At 36.7% G+C, this 19,604-nt stretch overlaps 1 protein-coding gene across 1 annotated transcript in view; it reads right to left on the reverse strand.

The window, feature by feature from the left end:
* The window catches only part of GALNT1 (polypeptide N-acetylgalactosaminyltransferase 1), an 83,846-nt gene that overhangs the window by 31,804 nt on the left and 32,438 nt on the right, over positions 1–19,604 (reverse strand). The window contains exons 4-5 of the mRNA XM_035317243.1: positions 12,497–12,735; positions 6,876–7,050 (exon numbers count right to left, since the gene is read on the reverse strand). Of these exons, the coding sequence (XP_035173134.1) occupies positions 6,876–7,050; positions 12,497–12,635 (314 nt within the window). The 5' untranslated portion in view covers positions 12,636–12,735. The remainder of the gene's footprint in view (positions 1–6,875; positions 7,051–12,496; positions 12,736–19,604) is intronic.

The raw sequence follows: 19,604 nt of genomic DNA on the forward strand, positions 1-19,604 counted from the left end.
TTCTTCCAATTAAATCAGAACAACTTGTTTTAAAATGAGATCTTAATTTCTATAATTCGTATCACGACTCCAATTAGCCTTTCTTAATAGGTGCCTTGAATGCAGGCAAATCCCTTACTCTTATTTAAGCATTTCCATCCAGCCTGCTTAAGTGTCTGCCTTCAATAGTATTACATAATTTACCTGACATCAAGAGTATGAAATTTTCCTTTCTTCTGATTTCAAAGATTTGGATATAAGAAAGGTCGCATTATCTCATGATTCAAGTAGAAATCTTCTTTAGACCCTGGAAACAAAATCCAAAATGGTCCTTAAAACCATCGTGGTTACAGAATTCAAGCAGAAGTTCACAAAAAGAATTACCTGCAATTGTCTATTTTCCTGATCCTGAAGTGACCACAGGAATGCACTTTTTGAAATAAGCAAAAAAGAGTTCTGTCCTCAAAGACTGAAATTAAATTCTCTAGCCAAATTATTTTCTGTACTTAACCTATCCACTGGAATAAAGCTCACAATTTTAATCCACAAATGGAAGACACCTGTAACTGTGAATGAGATTGCCAAGTCTGCACAGATATGCATGCACCTGTGTAAATGTGAGTGCATATGTATATGTCTATAGATACAAACAACAGTTTACACAAAGCAAGCTCATTTTTAGTGATTTTTTTTTTTAAAAAAAACTTTCTCTACGAAAAAGATTTATATGTTATTTATCCAGCTAACTCATTAAATCGACGTGAACAAGAACATTTCCAAATGTTGATTCTGCACTAGGCCAGTAACGAACTAAGAGCAACATAAGAACCAGATGAAAATGAGCAATTGTCTTTCAAAGCAGGGACAAGTCTTTAATGCCTCCTCACATGCTTTCAGAGTTTCAGCATGACTTTGCTGCAAGTGACACAGTTTTACAACATATCAGCAGATTTCCTTTGCAGATACCAGGTAGATTAACAATCCAAATTTCTAGCTTGTAACAAAACATAGGGCAAGTTTCTGAAGTTTTCCACAACGTATCTTCACAATATTGCTCTTCTTAATTCGCTTTTATGTCACTGTCACCTGAGGTAAACGTATACCAAAAATTCACAAAGCATATAATTTATGAGCCTATTTAAATCCCCATGATTTTATGGTGATTTTAATACACATTTTTAATTTTTTTTCCCCTCCATGTTCCACCTAAAAAGGTGGAACGGTGGGCTGCAGCTAAAGCAATAATCCCCCTTTTCAACATCACAGCTCTGTCCCATTCCCTTCTTTGCAAGGGATCCAGCAACCGTACAGGGGCTGGGTGTGTTGCTGTAGTTTTCTGACCAACAAACACACACACACACACACACACACAAACACCCCCGCTGGAGTGCAGGTCTCCATTCAGTCAGTGAATTGTTACGCCACACAATTGGACCTGTATCAAGTGAGAAGACTTCTGTTGGCCACAGTCCATGTTTACACCGGATTATATAGAATATAAAGCTACTCCTTTAGCTCTTCTCCTCAATTAAAATAATTAAAAGAGAACATACCTTCACAAGCCTCACATAGTCAATACTCAAGCGTTGCCATTAAAAGAAACATAAAACTTAGGATATTTGAGTTCCAAGAGCATGCTATTGCATGTATGCCTTTACTAATTTTACCAGAAATAGGTGCATTCAAATAAACTATGATTGTGTAAGTTTAAGAACTTGTGTCCTACTATGAGTCAACTATAGTAACTTAAAGTATACAGCAAAGCCCTGCAGTCAGACCAATTCATGTTTTGAGACGTTAAATAAACTGAACACTGGTATATTCTCAAATGTCTGTTTCAGACTTCAAATTGACAAATTTTTAAAGTATATTTATGAAAACCAGACTGCAGTCTCATAACTGAAAGCATTATATTGCACCATACAATTAACAGGATCTGATGCACCCAAAACCTAGATCTATACAGTTCTTTCCAGGAAGAGAGATGAAAGATGAGAATTAGTTGCAAGAGTGACTTGCTCTGAAATGAGCCCAGCATAATTGCTACGAACTCCACAACATTCATGCAAGTTAGATTTAGAAGAGCAGTTTTTAACTACAGTGGAAAAAGAGAGTCAACTTCCTCCAGGCTGTAAAAGTGAAGCTTGAAAGTAGGAACTGAGCAGGGTAGTTTGAGCAAAAACAGCCTTCAATAGTAACTTACCACATTAGTGCACTAATTAAACATTAAGGTCGTAAGAGATTTGCATCTTATTTTTTAAAATAAATTACTGAAGCCAGAGATTGTATGAATTGAAATCTGTTTACTCTTGCCTTGAATTGAAACCTGTTCACGCTTACAATTCACATAGGTTCATCTGACTAAAAACCGATCATACACTAATACCATCTGCACCACTGAAAAACAAACACAACTAGTTCCTGAGTACAGTTTGAGAAAAGGACAGGTAAAAAGTCCCATGATATGCAAGACTTCACTGAGACATAGCAAGATGCCTCAGATCTTTAACTCTGGGAAAAACATACTTGTCGTTTTACTCCAGAGTTGGTAAAATATTTTATCCAACGTTATACAGAACCTGCAACCCTGGAGAAAGGGTGGTAAGGTACCCAAAGCTATCCACACTCCTCTCCTTGCTGCTGGTCTGCCTGTGGGAGCCCATCATCTTTCCAAGCAACCTCAAGCTGCACAATCTGACACCCTCCTAGCACCACAAGGTCAGCTCCAGTGGGAAGCAGAGCTTAATGATGCTACACGACATTGTTCTGTCCAGCTATGCCTCCGTTGCTGCCAGCCTTGACCATTTGCACCTGGAAAAGAAGGGAGTTTTACAGATGCTCATTTCTAGAGCAAAGAGGTCAGAATTGGAATTAAAACTCTCAAACCAGGGACCCAAATGTCTCTATAAACGCTTTATATGCTCCACAAACCTTTAAATAAATGACTACAGGCCTGCAAACCTCAGCCTTAGAACACAGTACTCATTTTTCAGTTTACAAAGGAGCTTCAAAACCACCTCAAACAGAACTGAGACCAAAACCAAGTCACAGGACACACACTGCATGCATTTAACCACACCACTTTCCAGCGAGAACACCGATCTAAAACACACAGGCACAGCTGAACGCCTGCTTTAGTCATTGACACCTATTTTAGTTGTTGCCTCCCTAATCCTCAGCAAAACCAAGGCAAGGCTCCGGTGTTCATCACCCATCATTTCACTCTTTGCTGTCATGTCAGGCCCACAGCTGCATAATTTCCTGGCAAGTGTGAACCAACTCCCACTTTGATGACTGATTCACAGACCAGAATAAGACGTGCTTACAAGAAATATTCTATTAACAACTTAAAACTAATCTGCCCACCCCAGCTGCTTGTTCCCCCACAACATCCCTCCAGAGGCCGTGGCCCTGCCAGTTATATCAGTTCGTTAAACTAACGTGCTCCAGTGCAGAGTCATGGAAATATCCAGGTTAATAAAAAATGACTTTTCATTTACCTCCTGCCCCCTTAGCCAAATCATTGAGTTGGGTCAATGAGAAGAATAAGTAGAATAACATTCCCTCTTGCAGACATAAGAAGACTACTGATTCAGGCGTACCTCAATTACTTTATAATTTAATTACTTTATCTATGCGCCTCAGTAATTTGGGGCCAAACAGTAAAAGCAAATATCAACCTATTAACATGACTGGGGCACAGCTCAGCAGAACACAGATTTTAATTTCTGTAGGCATCTGATACCGAGGAGTTCCCCTGAGCTGGCTAAGTGCCTAGAAGTTATTAAGACAACCCACATTTTCTCTCTTCAAAATGTCTTTGCCAAAACACAAACACGTTGCCCCCAGTGGGTCGTGTATCGTGTACAGAGATGAAACGATCAACAGCCAGACGCAGAAGCGCAAGACAGAACATGGAGCCCATTCGGGTAGGAGCTGCCTCAAGGCACCAGGGGACCAGGCAGGTATAGATATATAGATATATAAACCATGCTTTGCCTTTGCACACAGTACAGGGGGGGTTGGCAGAACTAGAAATTAACATAAATGCTAATGTACATTTCTGCAGAAGCTGCTCTCTGGCTGATAGGTTAAGCTACGCTCTGGATGATAGGTTATGCCATTAAATACATAAACCAAATCGGTCATGGCACACCTTTTCCCTAGCTTTTCAATGATTAACTGTTAGGCAATCCTTTACAGACTTCTGTATTTCAGAAGAACTGACATGGCCAGAGAATTGTAGGACTTGAAATGGTCACATCTTCCCCCCACACCACATTAAAGCAAACAACCCACAAAACCTGTGAAGAAGAAAATTACATGAACAGCTCAATTTGAACATATCCTGCTGTTTCAAAACCTTGATTAAAAGTATTGTGTGCTTACAGGACAGCCGTTAATAAATGTGGCAAGGCATGATTAGAAATTACACTCTTTCCTTCTCCCAAAACTATCTCTGTATTAGCAGGGATAGTGACAGAACAAGTTACAGCAGAAGCAACTACACCAACAGCAGAAAGCGTTTCTGACCACGTGAATGTTTTGATTAAACAGATAAATACCTTTATAAGACGAATGCTTTTATAAGACATACATATAACATTTGTGCATAGTTAGTTTTCCCAATTCTGAAAGTGGCTGGTGTTCTTGAAAAGTAATATTACACACACACACGGATTGAGATGCCCTTGCATTGCAAACACAATGTTCTAAGCTTTGCTCGAAAAATTTGAACACTCCCCAACTTCTTATCTAGCATGACCTTACAGAGTACGTGCTGAAACGATCACAAAAGCTAGAGTTTTGAGGGACCATTTTTCTGTCAAAAACTACTAAAAACGCACACATCAAGTGAATATTAGCGATTTATGAAAACAGAAAAATACAGCTCTGCTAGACCATGCCTACTAAGGTTCCATTCTCACACATAAAGCACTGTAATTGGGTGAGGTTGTTTTTTTTTTTTTTGGACCATCCAAATGTGAATGGTGAACAAATGACCAGGCAACATGACTAAGTTTATAATGCATAACTTACTGCAGAACAGTAACTACAGAGCATGGCCTACCATACAAAAAAAAACAAAACTTTTATAGCTGAACTTGATTTTAAAATTTTAATTTGACTTCTCTGCAAAAGGTTGAATGACGCTTATGGAATAAAATTATAATAATTTATTAACAATTTCTCTATTTTTTGTTAATTCAAAGTCTAGACTTCAACACTTACAATCAAGTCAACTTTTTTTTAGATCCACATGGAAGGAATTTGTTTTCTTAACTTTGTACTTACACTATAAAAACAGTAGAATATATATAAGGAAGTTTCCGATTTGAATCCTGATAACAGAAGATGTTACTGAATTTTATTCTTAATTTCACGGTAGTAATGAAAAAATTACCAATGTTTAACTTCTAAATTAACCAACTGTTTTAACTTTTATTTCCCCAAAGTTTTGTTAACTCCTTATATTCTGTTCTTCCAGAAAAAAAAAAAAACATACTGAAGTCACACCAAATTAGTGTTTCAGCTGTGACAAAAATCTCCAAAGAAACTCATGATTTTCCTTGCAGCTGAAATAAGTTTAGAATGTTAACCAGAAGTTCCTAAACAAAGCTAGTTACTGTTTCACAATGAGACAATTTCTTGTCTGATAGTAGGTGTGATATAAGACCACATATGAAACTGCATGAACACCAAGAGATCCACTAGCAAGTTCCAACCATGATTAGAGCAATAAAGTGACAGAAGAAATGGATATCACCCCCACAAATAAATAAAACACCAGTTTCAAAAGGAGAACCTGCAAGTTCCTGCTTTGCATTCTTCCAATATACCGAGAAACAGACAATTGCTGACCATAAAACCAGAACAATAATATAATCGAAAATCAATTAAAAAGTTAGATTAGTTCAAATTTAGGAAATCTTATTTAAAAATGGCTTAATTATTAAAAGCATCAGTACTACCTACGCTACACAGAACCACATTCATTACTATAGGTGAAGGTACATACAACACAGCTGTTTATCACTCATTAAAAGTGAAAATCAGTTAGAGCTTCAAGTCACTCCCAATATCACCTTGCAAGGTAGGAAATGATGAACGAATTAATCCAGCAGCTAGGTTTTGTGCATACCGAAGCAAGAGCTGAGCTTCTAAAGAAACAGAGTTTCTCTAACATCTGATTTCTGCACAAGGCTACAGATAATTGATTGGGAAAATCTTATTTATGAGCTCTATTTACCTTGAGAGTTCCTTTCCTAACTAAGGCAGGTTAGAGGTGGGGGGAAGTCATCAGCTACCCTGAGAGAGTATCCCCGGGAGAGTACAGCAATCTTAGTTTTATTTAAAACAAGGCTACAATTTTCTTTTTAATTACTCAAATAGCTTTGAAAGAATCAACGTTTCAGATGCAAGATCAAAAATAAACCAGATGGATATGAGAAAACATTATAATGCAATCTAAATGAGGCTTTGCACATTTCATTAGGTAAGAAATGTTTAAAGTATTTATTTCTCATCATCAGATCTTTTCAATTTCATATAATGCAAAATTTTAGTCTGCCTCATTAAAAGCAAAGCATGAATTTTTCAAATAAGTCATTTTTTCCTTGAAACACCAAGCCTTAAATTAATCTGGCTGAGGGAAAACAAAGTTAGTTTCTATTCCCTGAATGGGGTTCATACTTGTAATCAGATTCATACTTAACACTGAAAAAAAACTGGTCTCTGCTGTTCAAACTTATTTTGCAACTAAGTACCATACATACAGGAAATCCTCCTACTTTTCAGTGTTAATATCTTACAGAACTGAAATCTTGGTTTGGATCACTGTTTGCACCTTCTCCATTTAAGCAGAGTATATTTTTAACATAACATAAAGCACTTACCCTTCTAACCGGACATCAGGTAAAGATCTGTTGAGTGCAATCATTTCACTTGCCATTAAGTTAAATTGATTTATTTTAAACATTTCTTTCATTTTTTCTTGCTCCTCTTTTGGAATGACCACAGGCTTCCCCATCTCTCCAGGTCCTTCATGTGGTTTTTGTATGGGTTCTGGAACTAAAAACAAATAAAACACTGGTAGCTACTTTTATATTTCTTTACACTTTTTTCCACACCATAGACCCTGTTTTGAAATGGAGTTCTAAAAACACCAGGTTTTGGAAGTGAAAACAAATTTTTGTATTTGGGAGTGTAACAGATGTAGTTAGATGCTTCTCAGAAACCACAACTAATTTGAAAAAAAAAAAAAAAAAGGGTTTATGTCATTCTATCAACATATTCTAGAACAACAGACATTTATGTAATAAGTGTTCGATCTTCAGAGTCTATAACACTTGACATGTTTAAAACATGGAAAATTTAATATAAAAGATCTGACCAAGCTGGGAGAAAGGGAGGAGGAAAGGAAACCAAACTTCTGAAATAAGTTGTTTTATTGTTTTTGTTTGGTTTGTCTTTTTTTTCCCCCAGTTAAAAAAAAAAAAAAAAAAAAACTTTTAAAATAACAGTGTGTTAATTTTTCTTTATTTTTCATTCACTTTTCTCCTGAACTAAAATACTTTAAATATTCAAATACTGGATTTGAGATACATTACTACCTTACAAGTTAAGCACAAGCTTTAATTTAAAAAATAGTAAGTTAAAACCTAAACAAAAGAACAGGAAATATTTTAAAAATTAAGTCACCCAAGCCATCAGTAATAGGCCTAGCTTGAAATTATCTTCAATTAGTTGCTAGGACAGCACACTTAAATTATGCCTTATGCCAAGGGCGAAAAAGCATGTTAAGGATAAAAATAAAGAACATAAAGTAAAAGCCCAAGGCTTCCATCCTTGCTGAAACAAAGAAGAACTAAAATATAAACATACTAATATTTAGAACATGTACAATCACTAGAGAAACACGTTGCTGGTTTGCATTTAGCATTAATCAGTTACAGCCATAATGTGTTCCATATGAGAAATTTTCATTTTCAGGTATCTTAAACAACTGCAGTAAAGCAGTAGAATTAAGCAGAGAAAATCCTCTGACCACAATGGTGCTTTCTTTCTACCATGCTCCCTTTGACTGTGAGTTGAGCTATACAACACTGGAAGTTGCCAGCCATCCACTGAAAATTGATAGAATCAGTACGTCCACGTAGAACCTGAGCACACTCGATTTAGGCATGTGCTTTAACCATGGTCTAACCTGAACAAGCAGTTTGTTTTGTCTTGTTACTTCTTAAGAAAGTACAGGATTAACTTCATTGCTTCAAAAACATCTAAACTTGCTAATTTGCAATTGTATAAACTTTTAAACTAGAATTTATGCTTTCTTAGGTGGCAATTAAGATAAAATAATATACAATTAAACAGTTATTTAGGATTAAGTTTATGCACTCAGCTTTTTATTATGTAAATATTAGGCAATTATGTTGTCATAATTGTATTTTTATTAACTCTACAGAACTTTATTTCCTGTTCACATGAACCTATATACTGAGTGCTTAACGTACCCTATTAGCTTTTGTTTAATCATTTTAAGTATTGCTACATAAAAATATGTTTTAAAGTACAAACAGTATCTTTCAGCATTCTCAAGAGTGAAACTTAATCTTAGCATATTTGTGATTTAGTATAAAAAAAAAATCTTGTTTCATTTACACTTGTGTCTGAACTTTGACTAAACCAGCCCAACTGAGCAGCCAGCTTAACTGAGAACATCTGCAGATCTTGCTGTCAGATGCTAATTTAACACTTCAATGACCTGGATCCAGGTGTACACATCTCTCAAATTCTTCAGTTCAATTCTTAAGTTTCCTTAGCAAATACATACAACTGGATGACACATTTTACCTAAAAAAAAAAAATCCCTTTTATTGCCCTGGAGTAAAAGCCAGCAGCTTGGTGTACAAGCATGGAGATGACTTTCCAAGGAGAGCGAGCCATCAGCTCTCTCAGGTTCCTGCATTTACAGTTACCTGTTTTCTCACAAAAGCACGTAGTTCATATAAATACAAGCCAGCAACATTCTCCCACAATGACTAACACAGGTATCGTTAAAAAAATATCCAAGCTGCAGGGCTCTTTTGTGAGTTAACTATGAAAAAAGTCATTCTTTTGAAGGAATACAGACACATACTAATGACATTAAGTTATAGTTACAAGTTACAGTCATGGTGGAGAGGATGAGCAAAGGCTGAAACCTATGACTAAGTCATCCCATGCTATTCCAGCCGTAGATGCCCTTGTGCAGGAGCGAAGAAGCTCCCAGTACACCCCAGATCCACCCCAGCTCCCCTTCCCCTCAGCATCTCCACACGCCCCTCTTACAGCCTGGCAAGGGCCCGTCCCCTTTGGGCTTCACCTTTTGGGCCTTCATCTCCACATTTGTACCATTTCAACTACCAGCCCTCTGTGTCACAGCCCCCTACCAGTCACGTAGACCACTACATGGTCTACGCCCACCTTGCAGTTCCCTGCAATCATCTGCACCGACTTTCCACAGACCTGCCTGTGAGCACCCCAGAGCCCAAGACGATATATCCAGCGACACTACAGACACGTTCTCAGTTGCCCTTTGACTCTGATAAACTGAGAAGGAAAGCAGGCAGGGCCCTCTCACTAATTTGCGCCGATTAAACTGGTCTGACCAGCAAGAACTGCAGTTACTGACAAAAATACATTCATTTACTGTTTCTTATTTTGAGCAGTTTGCAAAATATACCAGTGGTATACCTATGACCCAGTATTAGACACATCAGGTGAAGTTCAAATTTAAGATGCTAATATCTCATGCCTTCAGTACCAGGGGAAAGATCGTTCCTCAAAGACAACTTGCAGCATGTTTTTTCAGTCTTATTCAGGAAAATAAGCTCTTTCCATTTTCTGTATTAGAAGCCTAAGGAAAACATCCTTCTAACTTCTTGAAAGCCTCAGCTGGACAAAATTATCCTCAAAATCCCCTGCTCCTACTGAAATATCTAAAGATTAAATTTTCCAACGAAGCAAGCACAGCTTAAAATAAACCTACCCTCACCAGAAGAACTTACTCATGTTTTCTGTAGGTTCATTAAATGCCATGCAATTCTTCCACAAACTGCAAAAAGAAACTATGTCGTAGGCATAAACAGCAAGACTATCAAATTCAGAACACTTCAGTAATTTATGCTGAATCAAGAAAACTAAATCCACTATGGAAATTAATAGGATTAAAAAAAAAAAAAAAAAAAAAAAACAAGTGAGACAGTAGATTTTTATAAAAGCTTCACAGAAAAAGTAGTTCTAGTGTTATTCGAGGATCTTCTAGGCACTCTGAATGAGAATAAATCCACTAGACTCCAAGTCAGTAACCTACTGGAACAAATAAGAGTATCAAAGATCAAGCATCCAAGTAGGTAAAATAGAAGTGTCACAGTATCAACTGCAACCACTATTTCCAGCAGACTTCTTTCTGCACATAACTTAGTAAAATTCAGTTGTTAAAAAAAATAAAAAGAAAAATGTAAAAAACTTTTTTTTTTTTTTAAAAGCCGATCTAAGAAAATACAAAGATATGAAGAACTCTAACATACAAAAGTTAGGGAAAGGCCAGAATGAAAACTCCACTCAACTACGTAAAATTAACATTGCATGGGAAAAGTCACAATGCTAAACTTTAAAAATTGCAGATTTTCTCCTCATCTGACAGATTCCTTTTAATTCGCTGGAAGAAAAATACACTCTAAATAGATAGAATTGTAAGATTCTTAGTGTTTCATCTGGTGCACACTGTTCAAATCTAGCTCAGCATTCACTGGATGTTTAACTTGATGCCAAGGTATCTAATTTTACTACTGATGTTGGAATGCTTACTGGAAGACTTGAATTTATATTATATACATATAGCTCCAATGTCTAAAGTCATCTGAACTTTCATCATCAATAATATATCAAAACCAAGTTTGATGATATTTATCAACTTAACTGCTGTTGGTCAACAGAAAAAAAAAATCCTGTTTGCATGACAACTCTAAAAAAAAAAAAAGGGTAAAATTTATATGCTTAGTATCACGTAGAAACTGTGTGTGTATCCAAGATGTGGATCAATTCCTTAAAAACGCAGTATCAGCCTCATTCTCAAGAAAATTTCCCAACTTCCCAAGGCAATGACTGAGTTCTGACAAAGGACATACTTTCTACATATCCCTAATTCACTTACGGAAAAAGAAATCCAAAAAATACAACGTAAGCAACAAGTCCCTTCTGCAAAAGCTGGATGAACTAAAACCTCTGAAATTTTGCATGCAGTTGTGGAAACAATAACTCAGCGTTACTAAACATGGAAATTCTACATTCCTATACATTAATGTACTCTGTGGACATTTACCAGCCTCTTTTGAACGTGGGGGCGTAGGGAGGAAGAACATTTCCTTAACATTTCCCTAACATTATTCTGTAATAGAAAAACACTGTATTTAAAATATTTCAGTAAATTTCACAGGGAGGTCAAAATTATCCATACCAGACGTCAACAGTGCTTTTGTGGTAGAAAGCACTAATTCATCTTTAATACACTTGGCTGACTAGACTAAACATTCAGCATCACTGCATCAGTTCCTATAGCTGTGGTGAGACATAAAGACATAGCCTTTCCAGTGGAAGAGAGGCCATATTACAAATGCAGATGTTTCATAAATAAACTGGAGGTGGTAGCTGCCTGAAGTTCTAAATGCCTATGCTGAGACATTGCAGAGGTGAATTCTGCCTGCATCAACCCTTTTACCCTACATGATCAACAATGAAATCCCTAAAACAAAGTTGGCAAGATGAATGGCACTGGTATTCAAACAAACAAACAAACAAACCACTCAGCTGGTACCTGAAAACTAAGATGACAGGAACAAAACAGAAAACTGATATGAAGAGCTTTAGTAGTAACACACCTCACTTCCAACAAAAAGCAGTGAATGGGCATTTGTACATACCTACATACACATACAACCTCCCCTCATATTTATCACTTTTACATCCATTTTTATTCTAGTTACGTAATAAATTCTTTTTCATTACAACATAATTTGGTCAGAGGATCACTGTCCTTTATTACTACATTTACTGGGCATATTTTGTCTTTTTTGTGTGTTTTTGTTTTGTTCGTTTCTTTGGAGGTGGGGAAGGTGACTTATTGGTTTACCACCAAGTCTAGTGCAGTTAACAAGGCTTTGTTTCACTCATAGAAATATGGAACATGCTTTTTATTATGTTAACATTAGCTGACATTTCTGAACTGATTGTTGCTTAGTTTCGTTATTATTTTTCACGTACCTTTTTGCTTAAAATTTTACATCTTAAGTAAGCATTTGAGTTTGCAATCTAAACCTGAGACAGAATGTGCCTGTTTCCCCAGTCATTAGAAAAACGCTGAACATTCTACAACACTTAAATGCTTAGGATACTATACTGGTGAGACAAACATAAAATGTTTAAAATGAATGTAATTTTAAACCACATTTTAAAAATTCTTAGGCATAAAACTTACCATCTCCAGCAGGCAGCCCTCGTTCTTTTTTCTCATCACATTTGTTGCATTCACTGAAGTAGAGCAATAGGAACATATCCAGAAGGACCCAAACCAAAGAGGTGGCAAGGACCACCTTGCAATATGCAAATTTTTTCATGGCACTTTAAGTCAAATACAAAAATTAAAAAAAAAAAAAAAGTATAAATAAAAATATCAACAGGTTGCTTTAATCCAGTTTGAGAGACCACGTTCTATATCTGGAAAGAAGAAGAAAAAAAAAAAGTAAGCCACAAAACGTTACGTGAGGACAGAAGCTAAAAGCAGAAATTTAAACTACATTTTAAAGGTAACCTAAGTTAATTACCAAATGCTGTATGTATAAAAAAGGAATGCTTTGGGACAACAAAGGCTCCAGTCTTTTACTATGGCAACACTCAGAGCACAGACCATTACAATAAGTTTCCAAAACAAAGTGTTCTGCTGAGTCACTGAAGAAGAGAGCAACCATCTAAAGAAAATTAAAATGAACCCTCTGGACCCTTTAGAAATCTGAACAAGATGAATGAATGAAAACTAGGCACACCTTAGGAAGCAATGTACCAATCAGGGCTGAGCTAAAATCTCTGGTGCTTCCCTAATGTAGTACGTGCTGACTTTCTGTGCCCATAACTAGGAATGCTTGTCTACAAATGTCAGTATTTCACATAAAGCCCAGTGGCACATTGCACCTTAATTGTAAAGACAAATGCTTTGCTTTCAGCAAACCAAAAATAAATCTCCTTTTTGGTAAAATGAACAGTAAGCAAAGTGAAGAGTACCCACCAGACACTGTGCTCACTTACTAGATGTTCAAAGCTGAAGACTTCAGCTAGTAGTTTTGACAATTAAAATTACTTTAATGCTCAAGTATAGAACTGCTATGCATTTTTCAATACATATTAAAATTTTAGAATTCAACCTCTGAAATTGTTTTGTCTGACTTGAATTACAACAATATTTTGTTACCAAAACTGCTTATTTCCATAAGTGACTTTTCTGGGGGGAGAGGGGAGGAAAGTCAAGAACAACTTTATACGGATTTTTTATTAATGCAAGTGAATAAGTATGCTTTTTTATTATGATTGTTTTTTTTCAATCAATATTGTTATTGTTTTTTAAACCAGGAGGTTCCCCACCATTGCTGAGACGTTTCAATATAAAGTACTCCTGAAGTTATTTCCACTGGGAATAATTTACTAATTAAAACCTGAATTACAGATATTCTTAACTTGTGGAATAATAAACTGAAAATGGTCTTCAAACCCCAACTAGAATTAAGCTTATTGACATAAGCACATAGTTTCTCATATTCTTTCAGCATAAACTGAATAATTTATCAAAAAAAAAAAGAACTTTAAATGTAAGCCATAATCATGGAAAACCATCACCAAGCAATCTGTGTATCAAGACTATCTTTCCTTTAGTATTTCATGATCGTGATTTGGTTCCTGTTCCTACCCACCCCCACTTCTTCCTCAGGGTCAGTGTTATGATAACTCTTTTCTAAATCGTTCATATTCTCCTTTGATTGGCTGCAGACATATCCATGTCTACATCCATCCCTATACTCTTAAATGGTGTAAGTTTCAATGTCATAGCAATGTTGCAAACACCAAGAAAGGGTTCTGTTTGGGATAATTCACATTTACATCTATGCAGTTTTGGTAATACTGGGATGACTACTTAACATGAAGAACTGTGAATGTATCTGCAAATAATAACTTGATGATAAATAGTAGATGAAATGTATCGTTTAATGTTTTGGTTACATTAAGAATATATATATATATATATATATATATATATATTTTTTTTTTTTTGCAGATGCAAAGATGGGCCTAAACTCTGGATTACAGAGTTGCGCTATAAAGTTCTATAGAATCGTCAGCATGGTGATTAGCAGCAGTGAAATCAAAATTGTTATCTATTAGTAAGAAAGCAGAAACCAAAAGATAAACCATCGTGCTATTATACAGTATCTGCCTTGTCATCTTGAGTGCTGTATGAACACCCAGTCTTGTGATATCAAAAAGAATATAGAAAAGACAAACAAGAAAAGCAAAAAAACAACAACCACAAGAAATAGCTGCGTTACAAGATGTAAGTGGAGACACTAACATTCTTCCTGGCTGGACAAGAGGTAAACCTAAACAGGTAACAGGTCTATAAAATCCAAAGCTGTATAGAGATGGTACATAGAGAAATCTGTTACCCATTTCTTTCGATACAAGGAGGAGGAGGAGGAGTCAGGTCAGTTAAGCAGCAAGAGGCTAAAAACCAAAAAGGTATGCAGTGGAACTTCAAATCACTGCACACGAGGACACTACAGTGAGGAAATAACATTACAAGTTCCCCTGTTCTCTTCCCTAGACAAACACTATCAATCACTGTCAGAAACAAAATACTGTATATAGAGACAAATCTGACATGGTATGACTGCAGTTAAACTCTCCATGGGACAGGTTTCTTCTTTTGCTCTAACTGGGGACAACACAGAAATAGTCTGGAAGAAGAATCAAGTTATACTATTACCCTACTTACACCTAAAGAACACAAATGCTAATTAAATTATCACTCTTTAAAGAAAATACATTCTTATTATCTCAGATTATAAAAAGATATTAGGCTACAAAGGAAAAGTATAAAATGCACAACAGCACAGTGCTTATGGGTCCTCGACTTAGCAAGACACCAGGAGGAAGACTGTAATCTAGAATCTCTGTCCTTATGGACAAAGACCAAATAGATAGTGTCCTAAAGTGCATACACTGGCACATCTGCCAGAGTTCAGTGAAACATCAGAAAGACATTTATTTTGAGTCCTCTGAATCTTTCAGGAAAGGGATTCAAAGAGACAACAGTGCAAAGTTCAACACACAGTGGGTAGCATGGTTGAGTCCTTTCCCCGTATCTTTAACTCCTTGGTAAAAATACACTGTTTGACAGCACTTCTACCTCTGTTTACCAGAATAATTCAGGAGAAGAACCAAGGGAGGTTATTTAGTCCAGTCTCTTAGTCAAAGCACAGTAAACGTTGAATCTAGGCAGTACAACAGTGAAATGGAGCAGCCCAGAAGCTGCTGAAGCAACTGCCCTCATCACACCTGAGCCATGAATCTGATAGAGCACCTGTAAGCACCCTGGAAAAAGAAAGGCTAAAAATAACAGATCCCCTGTGCAGTGGGGCAGCACACTTACTGACAATGGACATGGAAAAGCTTCAGATACTTGGTAACTTGTCTCCTTCATTTTTGGTAAGGTTAACTCTCTGTTGTTCCAAGATCTCATTTAGTGGCATCCTGTGGGACTGAAATTTCACTGAATATAGACAAAGGACTCGGTGATCCCTATGGGTCCCTGCCAGCTCAGGATATTCTATGATTCTAAATTGAATCACGTATCTCTTAAGCCCCTTGGACACATGCCTCTTCAGTGGCACCAGATGGGAGGTATCTGAGAATGCTGAAGGAGCAGACTGAGACGTGACCTGAAGGAGCAGACTGTCAGGTGGGTGAACTGCAGGCTGGACCACCATGCTCTGTGGGTTTTGACCAGCAGTACGAAGTCTGGCTGACAAACATTTGCTACTGGTGTCCCTAAAGTATCAAAACTGGAGCTAATACTGGTTAACATCTTTACTCCAAGGCTGGAGGGTGGAAGTGTCCCCTCAGGAAGGCCACTGTGACGTCCAGGTACCCTGGCAGACAGCAGCTTGAACACGGATCAGCATTGCACCCTTACAGCTAAGAAGACCAACTGCATCGATGGCTATTTTAAGCAAGAGTATAACTAGCAGGTTGGGAAAAGTGCCTCCTCCCCTCTCTTGTGCACACGTTAAGAGGGAAGCTAAGTACTGCGCCCATCTGGGGCTCCCCAGGCAATGCTGCAGTGTAATTTACCTGTCTTGTAGGTTTGGCAGTGAGCCACGGAGACTATTAGATGGGGTTAAATGATGCAGTAGAAGGTTGATAGAGCGAGTTTTCTTTTTTTGTATTTTTAGAAGAGAAGACTAAAGCAGGTATTTAAAGGTTCTGAAGGTCTACAGCTACCTAACAGGAGGATGTAGAGAAAATGAATGCAGACTTTGTGAAACTGGAGACAATGACCACAAGCTGGAACATGGGAAATACAGAAAAAGTCTTTTTCAAGGGAAAGGGAAGACGCCTGATCCCACTGGACCTGCTTTAAGCAGAAGGTTGGCCGAGATAACCTCCAGTCATCCCTTCCAAACTCAATTATTCCATGATTCTAACAAGGTTAATCAGGGTCATAAAGGTATGAAAACCCCCAGAGAAGCAGGGTCCTTAGCTTCCCTGCATAATGTTCCAGCGTTTGACTGACCTTGTGGTGAAACATTTTTCCTTTAGGACAAGGTGGAACCTCCCTTGTTTTAGTCTATAATTACTGTCTCATTGCCCTGCCACACATCTCAAAAAAGTGCTAGGCTGTGCCTTCCCAACACCCTTCTAATAACTAAGAGAACATTAAGTCCTTCTGAAATGAGCTCTTCTCCAGACTAAAAAAGCCCAATTCCCTCAAACTCTGCTCAGCACCCTCAGCCACTTCAGTCCAAGCCCCAGCCATCTCAGCGGCCTTTGCCTGAATCCCTTTATGTTAAGAATAGCTGGGGGAAGGGGAGGGTGGACACAGGATTTAAGATGTAGCTAGTGGAAAAAAAAAATAGTGCTATCATATGACAAAGTGGATTGAGGAACTTAAGTGGAATGAATATAATCTCCCCCCAGAATAGTTTTAACTTTCCTGAAGTTTTTAACTTTTTACTTTGTTGGGTTCACTATGCACTCTACACAGCAATTCTTTCAGGAAGTGACAGGGAAATGATTTACAAGCTTAATAACTTAAAGTCATTCCTTTTGTAAAAAAAAAAATAAATAATAATGCTGGCTTAAACAATTTAAACAAATTACCACAGCAATAACACCCAACTGTTTAAGTTTAATAACTCCATTTGCTACTGTGTGATGCAATAAATGGAAAAATTTTGCAAAAGCAGGTATTTTTCCTCTCTCCAAAACACTGGATAATGTTCATGTAAAGCGCATTGTTTTACTTTACCACCTATTTTTACCAACACAGTTGGCATGAGAGGAAATGCTTACTCTTTTCAGTATAATGACTGCTGCATAGTCATGTATTTTTAGTTTTAGACCATCATCATTTTTGTTTATACTAGCGATCAGTCTTCAGCACAACTCTTGGAAACAGAGACTTGACAAAGGACTTCATTGCCTTTATTGGACTAAATCAGGATTCTGCACTAGATGCAGCATCTAAGCCAAAACAAAGCTGATCTGAAGTTTGTATTCCAGACTTTCAGATATGAATAAACAGAAGTTGGCACAAAGTAAGGGCTCATCAAAATTGTGACACAATATTTGATATGTCAAATCAAATAAGGCATCAGTATCGATTCAAACCACATGGAAAGTGATTAACTGAAACAATTTTCCTTATCAGATTGATAGCTACACAAAATTGAATGTTCAGTTTCTCAGTATATTTAGTAATGTGGGAGAACAGTCTGACATACTCTAGGTAACATACAGTAGGCTTATGTATAGGTTTTTAAGCAAAATTTAAAAAATGAACCAAGTGCAAATTGTCAGCATGGCCACTGTCTAAAATTCCATGCATCTGAACTATTAATGAGGTCTATCCACTTGAGTGCATCTATATTTGGAAACAGAAGCGATGCCAACAAGAGACTCAAGTTTTAGAATTTTACCTCCTGTGCCAATATATTTGTCTTCTTTGTCACTGTTCCATGCACAAAGCGTTAGTATCAATACTATAAAAAGCAAAGGTAAAAACCATTCAGATCAAAGGGGCAGCCCACCACCTGTGGAAAACAGGTGTATTTACATGAAGCGTAATCTTCACAGAAACATAAGTGAATCTGGTAAATTTAATCAGGAAAAAAAAATAGTGGATGCCAGAACTCCCTTCTGCTCATACAAAGAACTACTCATCATTGGGCTATACTCAGTTGATAGATTTTGAAAGGCTTTAGTATTCAAGTCATCTGTTCCGTGCAATTCAGCAACAGCAAGCTTTGAAGAAGTGATGAGAGAAAACAGATCATGCTAGTCTGAGCAGTAAGAGAAAAATTCTTTAAAAACAAACCTACTCTTCAGAAAAGTCTGAGAAACGTAGGTCAGCATAAAATTTGTTCTTGCTCTGTCTAGAAAGCTTACACTTAATTCATCAGAAGTGAATTTTCAAATCAGAAGTCAATTTTTTGAATTAGCCATTTGCATAAAAAAAATGTTTCTAAAACTGGCAGTTCTTGGACTGAAGGAAGAATAAAAAAGAAACATAGGAGTAGGTGATAACGCTTTTGCCAAGAATTAATTTAATACACAAAGGCAGAAGTTACTATTTCAAAAAGACTTTCCTACAAATAAATTAGAAGGCATTAATATGCTTATAAAAAATAGATGTTCATCATGAGATGAAGATCCAGCTCACCACATAGAAAAGCAATGTCATAAATGGAGCAAAAGATAATGCACACAATCCACAGTTTTGTCAAAGTTTGGAACTAAGTCACTCTGCACTTGAACCGGCCTCTAATTCTCCGAATTATCTAAATTCATATTACTTTCATATTCTAAATTCAGTATTTACTTCACCTCTAAACCTTTATGATTAGTTCTAAAGGCTTCCAGAAATATATAGATGGAAACAACATTCCTAGACTGAACAGAAAGTTTTCAAAACCAAGCTCTTTCAGTTACAAGAAAAATAATTTAAAAGATGTAACTATTGTGGTACTTACCCTTTTCAGAAAAGTCTTACCTACAATAATTGTCCTTCTGAAAAGAGTTTATGGTTTTGCAAATTAGAGTACTTAGCAGTTTCTCAGATAATTTTGAAAGCAGCACGTATTATCTCAATTAAGGTTTCTCGGTATTTGAAAAATCAAGCAAGCATTTGGTCAACACTTTCAAGTAGTTCACAGCACCATACAGATCCTCCTGATTCTCTTCCTAATCAGTGCTATTCAAATAAAAAAATACCATTTGCAGATTAGGAATAATATGGTATAGCCTAAATATTAATTATG

Source organism: Oxyura jamaicensis, chromosome 2 (assembly GCF_011077185.1).
Source record: "Oxyura jamaicensis isolate SHBP4307 breed ruddy duck chromosome 2, BPBGC_Ojam_1.0, whole genome shotgun sequence".
In the NCBI taxonomy this organism is placed as follows: Eukaryota; Metazoa; Chordata; class Aves; order Anseriformes; family Anatidae; genus Oxyura; species Oxyura jamaicensis.